The sequence below is a fragment of the Ambystoma mexicanum genome, chromosome 6p (assembly GCF_040938575.1).
Source record: "Ambystoma mexicanum isolate Mex_15411 chromosome 6p, UKY_AmexF1_1, whole genome shotgun sequence".
In the NCBI taxonomy this organism is placed as follows: domain Eukaryota; kingdom Metazoa; phylum Chordata; class Amphibia; order Caudata; family Ambystomatidae; genus Ambystoma; species Ambystoma mexicanum.
This window is the reverse complement of record NC_090935.1, coordinates 384,155,323-384,167,602: the sequence shown is the minus strand read 5'-3', so window position 1 is coordinate 384,167,602 and position 12,280 is coordinate 384,155,323. Positions and strand designations below refer to the sequence as shown.

General features: G+C 42.5%; 1 protein-coding gene across 2 annotated transcripts in view; it reads left to right on the top strand.

The window, feature by feature from the left end:
- RICTOR (RPTOR independent companion of MTOR complex 2) overlaps window positions 1-12,280 on the top strand; it is a 1,615,046-nt gene that overhangs the window by 1,192,334 nt on the left and 410,432 nt on the right. For both annotated transcript variants that reach the window (XM_069627164.1, XM_069627163.1), the window contains exon 31: window positions 5,209-6,223. In XM_069627164.1, coding sequence (XP_069483265.1) covers window positions 5,209-6,223 — 1,015 coding nt within the window. The remainder of the gene's footprint in view (window positions 1-5,208; window positions 6,224-12,280) is intronic.

The following is a 12,280-nucleotide window of genomic DNA, read 5'->3' as shown; positions in this document are numbered from 1 at the left end:
TCTATGCCTGAATGATGACAAAACGGAACGCCTCATCCTTGGTACCCCAACTAACATTAACAAACTGGGCCACAACTATTCTAATTTCAGAATAGATGACAATAACATCACAGTAGCCAAAGAAGTCAAAACCCTTGGATTCTACCTAGACTGCACACTAATCTTAAAAAAACAAGTCAACTCCCTGGCCTCCTCTACCGCTGATACCTCTAAGCTAATCAGAGCAGCTAAACCCTTCTCTCCTCCAATAATTGTATCACCCTAGCAAGAGCCCTTGTTTTGTCCAAACTGGATTATTGTAATGACCTTTATTTAGGGTGTAATAAATACATTACCAACAAGATCCAGATTTTGCAAAACAATGCTCTAAGAGCAGCCATCAATATTCCCAAGAAAGCCCTCGTTTCTCACACCAGAAGATCCAACAACTGGCTCTCCACGAAAGATAAAATCCTTCTCAAAACAGCTTCTCTAACCCACAAATGTCTCCACAATGCCGCCCCACAATATCTCATAGCCAGATTCACGAGACAATCTTACAACCGGCCCACAAGAACCGCCAACCTCCTAACGGTGCGCAGATTTAAACGTACCAAGACAGGTGGAAGCAGTTTCCCGGTAAAAGCTGCCCAACACTGGAACTCCCTCCCACCGCCCCTGAGGGAAGATCGACCCCACACTCGCTTTAGGTGCACTGGATCAAGCAAAATGATCTTTGACCTCCCCTTCACACACAGCATATAATTCCTGTTCCACCTGCACATATTGTCATGATGTCTACCCCCGGAAGCAGGCATTATGCCCTCGGGTAAAAGCCCAGCGTCCCCTTATAGGGGCTCTTTGGACTCAGTCCTGGTGCCTTTGGTGCCAGGCTCATGTTGGACATCAATCCTGGCGCCATAGGCGCCAGGCTCATAAAGGGAGGTGTTTTGTGCACTTACCTGATGCAGACCATGCTGCACGCTTCAGGCCTCCCTGAGACCTGAAAGGGACTATTTTTTCATAGGGACTATTTTTTCACTCGGGCGTGGCCAGGGAAGGATACATACCTAGTTGGGGAAGGATACATACCTGGGACTTCTTTGGAGGCTATTTAAGCCACGCCCAGACAGCAGCTCATGCTTCGCGTTGTTCTGCTTCCTGCAGCTTAACGCTCACCGTGTCTGCTCCTGCTCCTGGACTCCAGCCACGCCCGCCACAAACCTGGAAGATCTGCAAGGAAGGAAGGAAGAGAAGAGAAAGGTGAAAACCAAGGACTATTTCAAACTTCTTACCTGCATCCGGAATCTTCTCGCAGCATCCCTGAAGAAAGACTTCCATTTAAAAGCATTGCGTTGCTCGCTGCAGCGCCACGCTTCACTCACCTGTCCTCGAGACAGCTCCCGGCTCCATCGCGGCTGTCAGCATCGGACGCCATATGTCTGCACCTAGGGGAGAGAGGAAGAAACAAAAGGTGAGCAGAAGAAACACAGAAGGAAAGCCTGATTAACAGCCATAATACTTACCGGCTTTTCTTCCACATTTCTAGTCGGCGCCGCCCCGTTGGCAGGTACCGTACCCCGGCCCCTATGGGGAAAGGACAAGAGACATTTCTGGGGAATGATGAGGACATTTAGAGGGATCGCCCTCATCACAACTCACCTTGGCAGTTTAACCCCTAGATGCATCATCTTCATTCTGCACCTGAAATAAAGGACAGATCACAGGTTAGAAAGACAACATAAAGGGGGCCTCACTTGAACTTTGAACTTTCATACTTACGGCGCATCGCTCAGGAAAGTCAAGTGGATTTTGCCAGCGCCATTCTGAAAACCAGTGAAGTAACTGGACGAACACGCGCCCCTGCACCAGAAGCAGGATGGAGAGTTCATCCTTCCAAACCATAAGGAGAGCTTAAACCGGGGTTTGGAGGAAGTTAGAGATTAACAAAGGGGGAAAGGGCGGAGCTAGCACACTATTCTGCAGACTGTTAATCCCCTTTCTCATCTGCAGAAGGATATTCCTACGGGCCAGGCAAGCACGATTTGGAAGTCCTGTCCAATCGGTGTTCCGGGTCCTGCGCATCACGCTAGAAGAGGCCACAGCAATCCAGACTAGACCAGCGCCCCCGTGGGAACCAGGTGAGCGTTACACATATTGTGTTTATATTGTTTACTGTATATATCATGTATTTTACAAATATTGTGTAATCATGCAATATGCATGGTATTTGCCTGCCTTCTTAGTCCTACTCTATCCTGCTGTGTAAAGGTGTAATCTGAATGCCTCTTGCACTGATTTCTATCCTAACACTTATTTACCGATGCCTATCCTTTAATTTGACTCCACACCACTCCATAATGTTGTATTGCTCTTGTAAATTTGTAAATGGTCTCTTTATTGTTTAACCTTGTAACCATCGGATCTTATCTGTTAACGTTGTAACCATGTAAGCCTAAAGTATTCTTTTCCTTCGTGCCCCGATACCCTTGGGTCTGGCGCACGTTACAAATAAGTAAACAAACAAAACAATTGGAGCAATGTTCTCTATGAAGAAGAGCATCCCTTTGTCGACCCGAGGACAACCCATGGATCTGATCAGCTCCAATTCCAGTGAATTCTCAGTTAAACCCTGCTTCTCTGCCTGATCTCAGGAAGACCCTTGTCGGTGCTTCGACCGCTGGACCAGTGGGAACAACCTGTCTCAAGGATCCATTCCTTCTGAACCTTTGGAATTGTCGCTGGACCAACCTCTGGACTGATCAGCTCTTTCATGGGCTATCTTGCTCCAACTGTCGCTGCTCCAAGTGCATCCTTGGAACGTAGAGGATCTTCAACTTTTACAACAAGACTCCTGCTCCTGAATTTTAAGCTTCTTGCCTCAACAGAATCCATGCAGGACCTGCTACTTTGTTTGTCCGTGGAAGATCACCTGTCGCGACCTGACTGTAGTGACACCTGTTGCAATCTGTCTTCTTTGCATTCCTTGATAGGTTTCCTAAGGTTGCTTGTTCAGCAGAAGTCTTCTCCTTTTCTTCCGAGTATTCAGATGGAAGGTGTCTCGAACAGATTCCTAAGCACTGCTACCGACCAAGATTACATTTTCCGTCCAAACGTGACCTCTGCACCAGCGACCCCTGGGTCTTCCTTGACCGGACCAATCAGGGAAGACTGGCATTTATGGAATCCCAACCATCAGCAGTGATCATTTGGAGAAATCTGCATCGTAGGAGTAAGTTAACATACCTTTATCTTCCACCCCCTGTTCTCCATAGTTTTACATGGGTGTAAAGTCCTGTGCCTAACCTAGTCTTTCCTGACTTTGGTCGGTGGAGGCCTGGTCCATGATCCCTTCCTAGACCTCTATTCTAGTGACTGGGATTGACTTAGTTTGCTTACCTGAAATTGACTTATCTTTTTGATCGTAAACACTGGCATCGTCCAAATCTCTTAATCTACCGGTGAAGTATAACTTTTGAACTGATGACTTTAGGACACAAGACCCCAAAGCATTTTAGGGTTTGACTCTTGATTGTTTGGAAGAGCTAATCTGTGGTTATTCCAAGTGTCTTTACTGAATTTTATACCTCTGCGTACTTACCTTTGTTGCACTGGTTATTGAATCAAATGGTTTCTTGGTTTCTTCTCCCAAGGGTGAATGACAATCTCTTCTTCATAGTGTGTGGCTATATTTGACTAGATGTTTTACTTGTGTTATTTAAAGGCTAATAAATCACTGTAAATGTTTATGCTTACCTGTCTATCTTGGATTAATGGTGTTTTGTGTGCCCTAGATCTTTCTCACAGCCCTCCTGAGAACTAAACCTTGCCTCTGTACTACCCTACCTTGATTGGGTTTGGCTAGTCTTCGGAGGCTCCATGTTCACCATAACAATGTGAGCTTCCAAAATTCTCCCCCAGTGTTGATTCTAACCATCTTAACACTTAGCCTGAGGTATTCCTAGCAGACATCCTAGCAACCATCACTTCCACAAGACAGATGAGTTAGCCAAGGCGTTGCTCGGTAACACTCCCTACTGGTTTTTTATAAAACGAAGGTGACGTTTAGAATGTCACAGCCCTTCCTTCCTAAGGTAGTTTCAAGCTTCCATCTCTCTCAACAGATACATCTTAGTGTATTTTATCCTCCACCTCATCCTTCTAAGGCAGAGAAACGATTCTATCCGCTTGACCTGGTGCGGTCCCTCAGCTAAGTCTCTCGCACTAGGGATGGCAAGGAAAGATCACCAGCATTTTGTGGGTTATGCTCTGTCCATACTAGCATAGAAGTAACTAAACAGGCCCTCAATGGACCCTGTCAAGGTGCATCATTCTCTGCATCTCGGAATGCTCAGATGTGGCTGAGGAATATGATATTGAGGGTACCAGGGCTCATTCAACCAAAGGGGGTATCTGCCATCTCTTCCCTGGACAGGGGGAAGCTCCCGGTCTTGTATGTTTTCTAGGTGGCCACATGGGCCGTGCTGCACACACTTGTCCTACATTACTGCTTGGATTCCCTGTCGGGACAGGATATTCCCTGTCGCGGCAGGATGCTCACTTAGTCAGAACCATCCTCTGGGGTTTTCTGGTCTAGATGGTATTCTCGCTCTACCTCTCACGCTCTCACCATCTCTCCCCCTCTCATTTTCTGTCTCTCTCCATCTATTCCCCCTTTATATTGCTCTCTCTGCCTCAATCTCTCCTTTGCTCGCCCTACAGATCCGCGTACTGCTTTGTCAGAGTCTATCATAGATGAGGAACCTGTGGGAGAAGGTAATTCATTAGAAGAACAAACGACTTCCCTCTTGGTAATGTTCTTGCCGATGGATGTTCCTCCCACAGATTTCTCATCAAACTCCCCATCTGCCGCTTTGGTGGGTTGCTTGCATACCTTTTTGTTCTGTTGTCCCTCAGCAGTTGAGGGATAGGGAAAGAGTCGGGCCGATGTCAAAGGGCGCAGCACCTCGATTTATACTGGACCCAACGTCATATCTGGTACGGTGCGCATAAAGGCTTTGAGCAGATTTCATGCAGAGCCTTGCTGCACCCCCTGTTAGCGAAACAATTCTAAATAACCGCTGCGCTGGTGGTATATTTTCATAGATGAGGAATCCATGGGAGGAGCCACTTTCTAAGAGTTAAGTAGTTTATTCAACATGCCTATACGTTGCTGTTTGTTGCTTGTCTCCTTTAAAAGCGTAAAATGCTTTTCTTTCACTTTTACAGGTATGTTCATCATTGAAGATGACCGGTATTGCAACAATTCTACAAGCCCTTTTTTTTACTCTGAAGACACAGAACAGACATTTTATGACAAGCCATTAAAAGACAAAGATCGAAGTCCTTTTACTCTTCTGACCTCTAGCATGTTTGTGAAAAACCGCTTCCTAAATTCGCTTACCTTACCGAGTAAGAAATTTCGAAGCAGCAGTGATCCCAAAGGTGGCAAGCCTTTATTCGACAGCAAGTTGGGTTTGAGACGAAACCGTACAGTCACAGAGCCGTCCACTAATTCAGATTTCAGTCCAGGTGATGGTTTCGGACCCATTTTTAGTATTCCTAAAATCCATACTTTAAATTTGGGGAAATCTTTTGTAGGAAGCAGAAATAGTGATGATGCAGGTAGCACGCCAAGTATTGGGGAAAATGATTTGAAGCTGCCAAAGATCTACGGAAATGAGAACCACAGGGAAAATACAAGCAGAGAAAAGTTGGTGGGCGATGTAAGCACCACCACTCACTTCAAGAGTCGTAGTTTAAGCTTTAATACGGACACCACGACAAGTGGCATAAGCTCTATGAGTTCAAGTCCGTCCAGAGAAACTGTTGGCATTGACACTACAAACCTGGATACAGACTGTGGCAGTTTGAGTACTGTTGTAAGCACTAAAACTGTTAAAACTAACCACTATTCAATGCCACACTCGAACCATCTACCTATTTCAAAGTCAAACTCTGTGTCCCTAGTACCACCAGGATCATTTCATACACTTCCTCGGAGAGCACAATCTTTGAAGGCTCCCTCCATTGCTACAATTAAAAGCCTGGCAGATTATAACTTTTGCTATACAAGTTCTCGCGATGCATTTGGCTATGCAACCCTTAAACGTCTTCAGCAGCAGAGGATGCACCCATCACTTTCTCATTCTGAAGCTTTGGCATCCCCAGCCAAAGATGTTCTTTTTACTGACACAATCACCATGAAGACTGGAAGCCTGGATTCCAGACTAACTCCAAACAGGTAAGGTATTTGAGAATGTATAAATAACTTGGTGAACTCTGTAAATCAAACATGTAATTTTTCAATTATTTAAACAACCTGATAATCTCAAACTAATCACAACCTTATGAATTATAGGATTGATTTTGCACATTAGTTGCCAAAGCATTTAAATGCACATTGTAATTGTCTTAACTGATCCTTTATTGCCTACTACTACCACCGTTTGCCAATCACATATAGAGTCAAACAAATAGTTCATTTTCTTGTCAGAATGGTAACGGGATAAACTGATTATGATCCTATCCTATTAGAACATAATCTTAGGAACACAGATTTCACTATTATGAGTTCTGCACCTAAGCATACCAAAGGCAAGATTTTGGACTGGGTAGTGTGCAGAAATCTCCAAAATGTAATCGGTGAGACTAACCCTTGCATTTGGTCAGACCACTTTACTGAAGGTTTTTTTTTTTTTACAACAAAATCTAATTAAAAAAAAGCACCTGTCAAGAGAATTCTAACTCGTAATTTTAAGAAAATCACCCCATCAGATTTAACCAAATGTATGACTTTGGTAATGCAAAATACGTTGGATGGAGATAACACAGAGAATCTAGTTAAAGTATATGATTCCCACATGAAACAAATGCTAGATCAGGTCGCTCCGCTTAGAACATCTGTCATTCGAGGAAAAAAACCAACAAAATGATTGGTTTACTGCAGACCTAAATAGAACTCAAGAAAACAAAAAGACAAGCCCAAACGGCTTTGTCAAATAACAAAGAATGACAAACATAAACCAGCTTAGAAAGAACATATATTTTACAGAAAATAGAAAAACCACATCAGCAATCCTGCTCCTTCATCCCTTCTGTGGAGGACTGTATTAGAGTTCAAAAGGCTTTTGCAGGCAACGTTTCAAATGCTAGCGATAAAATTAGAACAGTTCTCCTAGATGACCCTATAAATACACAAACAAAAGAAATATAGCTGAGAAACTAGCTTTCTCATTTAGAAATATTAATTATGCCGAATTGATGGAATCAATTAATTGTGTGCATCCAACCTCTTGTTTAGGAGATAGCATTCCATCTAAATTGTTGCTTGCACATAACAGTATTTATGGTCCCTTCTTACTCTGTTTTATAAATGCTTCTTTCGACCACAATATGGTGCCTAAAGACAGTAAAAAAGTAACTGTGAATCCAAAAATATATAAGAGCCAAAACGATAATGCCAATCTATGTCCTATCACCAGTACACAATTGTTATTGGAACGAAATACTCTGGTTTCAGAACACAATATAACACACAACATAGCACGGAAAGTGCCTTATTAGATCTGCAATCAAATATGCTAGATTTAGTTGACTCGGGCAAAAGCGTATGTTGGTCCTTTTGGACCTATTAGCAGCTTTCGACTTATGAGATCATGACGTCTTATTGGCTGCTCTGGAGAAAGTTGGAAATTGCTAATCAAGAGCAATAGAGCGGATTGAATCCTTTTTGACAGAGTATCTGCTGTCCACTGGGGTGACATGTCATTGGATTTTGCGCCCATATCTTGTGGAGTTCCCCAGGGAGCCTGCCTGTCGTCAACCTTGTTTAACCTGTACATAGAACCTTTGTGTAGACTGTTGGACGATGCCAATGTCACGTTCACAAATTTTGCTGATGATACTCCGCTTTTACTGGAACTGACTGGAGACTATGAACAGGATAGCTCTAGTAAAACAATGGATGCGAAAACATTGGATGTGTCTCAGTGATACAAAAATGGAGCTGCTGATTTTTGCCTACTCATGAGAAGTAAATTGGATCCGAGGTATGAAAAGTTCCAGTTCGATGAAAGTGTCATAAAAACTTGACCTAAGGTAAAAACATTGGGTGCTTACCTGGACTGCTCATTCAGTTCAGAGGCTCAAGTAAATGGAGTAATACAAAATACCCAGTATTACCTAAAACCTTTATAATAAGACCTCTGATATCTAATGGAAACTGTGAAACATTGACAAGAGCCATCATCGTATCTAGGATTACACATTCCGGAGCATAGAAAATCCCTACATTGTCTGCCCATTAAAGCTAGAATACTCTGTAAAATGCTTGTTTTTGTGCACAAAATAATATTTGGAAATGCTCCAGGCTACCTGAGAGTGAAAGTTACCTTGTATCAACCAAACAGAAAACTTAGCTCAAGTATCGCCATGTTACTAATATGCCCTTGTGTGAAGAAAATGAAAGAAAGTGGTATATCCTTTTCACACACAGCTTCAGTAACATGGAACACCCTTCCCGTAGAATTGAGTTTAGAAAACAATCTTTTCCTTTTTAGAAAGGGTCTAAAAACTCATCTATTTGAATAAATGAACATAAAGCTGTCTCATTTCTATCAGGATCTTCTCCCTTGCTTGGTTAGCATTCTCCATGTTGTTGAGTGCTTATGTGATCCACGCCCTGATGCTTGTAGAGTTACCGGCCTGTTAAAAACAATGTAAAATAAATGGTTGGTTGTGTTGGAGGGTGAGGCAAGTATAGCATTTTAGGATTCAGCCTTGCATACCAAATTAATCTGCACTCTTCCATAGCCAGTTTTCTTCTTTTTTGTGATGGATCATTTGCATAATGTGTTGACGTCGTACCCAATAACTGAAGTGTTTAATAAATGATGCTAGTACACAACATGTGGGATGGAAGCTGATGTGCTTTGTGAAATCTGATTTTGTATTGTCCAGTTTCTTCCTGGAAATCGTTTAGGTGTTGTAATACCTTCAGATATCTGAAGATATTTTCTCAAATGTGTTCTTGGAACGTGAGGAATCGCCTATTATTTATGCGACTAAAAGAATTGAAATAAAGATTTGTTGAGCCTGAGCTCAAAGCTGCTCCTGGATAACTAGGATCACCCAGTAAGTAGGTGATACTGCTAAGGAACGAGCATCTAGTGCATAGAGAGTTGCAAATCTAACTTCCACATAAGAGTCAAAGTATATCCATTTTATGTGCCCCATTGTAGTTTAAATGTGTCCTAATAATTTAGACCCATTCCCAGACCCCTAAAGTTTGTCAGATAGCTATGTTTGTATGGCATCAGTTGGCCTGGGAGTCTGATACTCCTGGTAGCTGCTGTTGTCAAGCTAACCTGGCTCTTTTAGGCTGCAAACTAGCTTAATAGATCCCAGCCATTTCAAACCCTGCACCATTTAATGGTGGTTGATCAACAGAACACACATGTCCTATCCTTCCATAATACTTTATTTTCGTCGGAATGGGTAATGAGATAAACTCTTAAAGTTCAAACGTCTATTTCTATAAAGAACAAGTGAAAGCAAAAAAAACTCCTTGAAAAAGTGTGTGACAAAAACACAGATCATTGGCTTGACTCTTGCTGCGTTTGCCTTGTGATGGAATTGATTTCAGGATTATATACTATTTAATGTTTGCTTTTCTTTTCATTTTACTATGAGGTCCAGGGGGATAGACTATAGTTCATAAAAAGGTGCAGAAATGGAATTAACTATTGTGCATCAGGGTTTTCCTGTCTCGCATGAATGATGATCTGCTCCTGGTTATCAAATTCCAACCAACCGTTTGTGTTACGGTGCGCAACACACTTATAAACAGTCAAACTATTATAGCCCTCAGGGCGTTTTTTGACTGTTCACAAATGTTGACACTCTAAGCTCTGTTTTGGTATATTGCTTTCAGCACACTTTGTGATGCCCTAAACAGTTCTGGCTATATCGCGCCCATCAATCTTCTTGACTGTGAAGTAGAAATCCCTTCTTGTCAAAGTACCCTGAACGTTTGTTGATTTTTATAATTCCTGCACTACTTTTTCCCAGGGATTTCCATCTAGATCTTACTCGGGACGCAACTCTTATTTAGATGTGGACCTTTAGACTCCTCCAAATGTTGCAGTACTTCTTAGATGCTTCATAGTCTCCCTGAGAAGGAGAAATTACCTACCGTAATGTTCTTTCTATGTATTTTTCTCCTGCATATTCCTCATCTGATAGATATTCCCTCCAGCTTCGCTGCTTTAGAAATGGTTTTGATAGAGGGTTTAGTAGACCTCGACTCGCCCATCAACCAATGGTCCGTCTAGCTTTGTGGGATATATTGTCCCACTCAACGGCATTGCCCTACATCACTAAGCTGCATTTGCGCAGAAACAACCACAAAAGGGTTGCGCTGGCTCCTGTGAGCGCCATGGCCCAAAACTGCATTTTGCAACAACAAAAATGTCTGCACCGTCCTGCCAAGCACACATCAGGCAGGATGGTACCAGGGGGCATAGTGAAGGAGATTGCCAGTGTGTTCCGCCATAAACAAAAGGAAGAAACACTCTAACTGAGCCATATCTGTGTCAATATATCTGTGCTGCAGACCAACTCCAGCATTCAAGAGAGTAACTATAGCTAGAAGACAATGTGTCAATCTGCTGGAGATGAAAAGCTGAATTTAAGAAGGAAAGGCCATCTGCACCACGTGTGTAAAAAAAAAAAAAAAAAAAAAAAAAAAAAAAAAAAAAAAAAAAAAATGGGCTTTTGCAAACTAAAGAAAAACAAATGCCTGTGTGTTGCAAAAGTACACTGGTGAATGAAAGCCTGCCAGTCTTTGGCAATATGAAAGGGTTTGTTGCTGGTGTGATTATATAACGTGGGTTATTTTATGCAACCGGCTTGCTTTAATTCTGTATCTAAGATCATAAATTAAAAGGTGAAAAATATGGTGGCTGGAGCTGCAAGTTGAAAAACAGGTTTTCTGCTTGGAGGGGTGGCACCAAAAAGAGGGCTCTCTCTCAGCAGATACTGACAACCCCTTGATAAGTACAGGGTTGAACAGACTTTTGTTTCTGCTGGGACCCAAACAATGAAGCTCCCATGGAAGGAAGTCTGAGGTGTGAAAAGGGCAAAGTAACTTTACTCAAGGGAGAAACCCCCACCATGCTCTAAAGGAAATGAAAGTTGGCAGCAGTTGAAGGACAGGAATAAAAATTGACACAGGAACAAAGACTGCCATTTGGTCCTGAAGACTATTTCAGGAATAAACTTTAAAGACTTCTATCTTTGCAGCAAGACTTGGTAAAATGGTAAAAATGCCACAGTTTAAAAATGATTTTTTGTGCTTTCTTTTGAGACCTGGTAGAAGTCACTGACGCATTGGGGGGTAGAAAGGGCAAAGTATTAAGGATAAATCGAAAAGTATCAATGTTGCAAACATAAAATTTGATACGTACCTCCCTTGGGATAATTCGCATCTGTGTATAAAGATACAGAATTTTAGGTTGACTCTTTAATGCTAAAAATTACCAAAATGTATCAGAAGGGCGGAACAAGGTCCCACAGACTTTAGGATTTAACTGATATGTGCTGCACATAATATTTAACCTGGGTATATAATTTACTAAGAGATTGAGATTGTATAAATGTCAGTTTTTGGCAAAATCGGAGTTTAAGTAAAGAAAATGTGGGAGTTTTTGGACATTGTAAAACACACTTCATAAACCTGACATCATTCCCTTGGAAATCCAACCAGTTGAGAGCAAGGCGGAGGCTAGCACCCTGCCCAATCAAGTAGTTTAGGGGCGTGCTTGGTTAACCCTGCCCAGCCTATACTTTGATGATGTCATTATGCACTATAAATAAGGGTCCCTGACAAGACTCTAGACACACTCTTCCTGATTTCCTGCGCTGCATTCCTGTACCCGTCATCTTCCTGATCCAGACTCGAGGCCAAGCATTGCTGATCCTACTCCAGGGCCCACTGCAGCACCCATGCAGTGCTGATCCCATTCCCAGCAAGGCCACAGATATAACAAAAACCACTAAATTTCCCATGAATAAGGGGAAAACTGTGGTACCTTTGGCATCCTGATCCAGGTTGGCTTGCTGCCACTCACTGCATGCTGCTACAATCCTGCTACCCTGATGATCTATGGTATCCAGTGACCAGAATTGCCAGTCCAGAAATGCTACCCGGTAACCAGAACTGCCCAGCTGTTTGCCAGGCTCCCTGTCGTCTAGTGACCAGAACCGTTGACTGTCCAAAATCCAAAAACTAAAAAGTGGA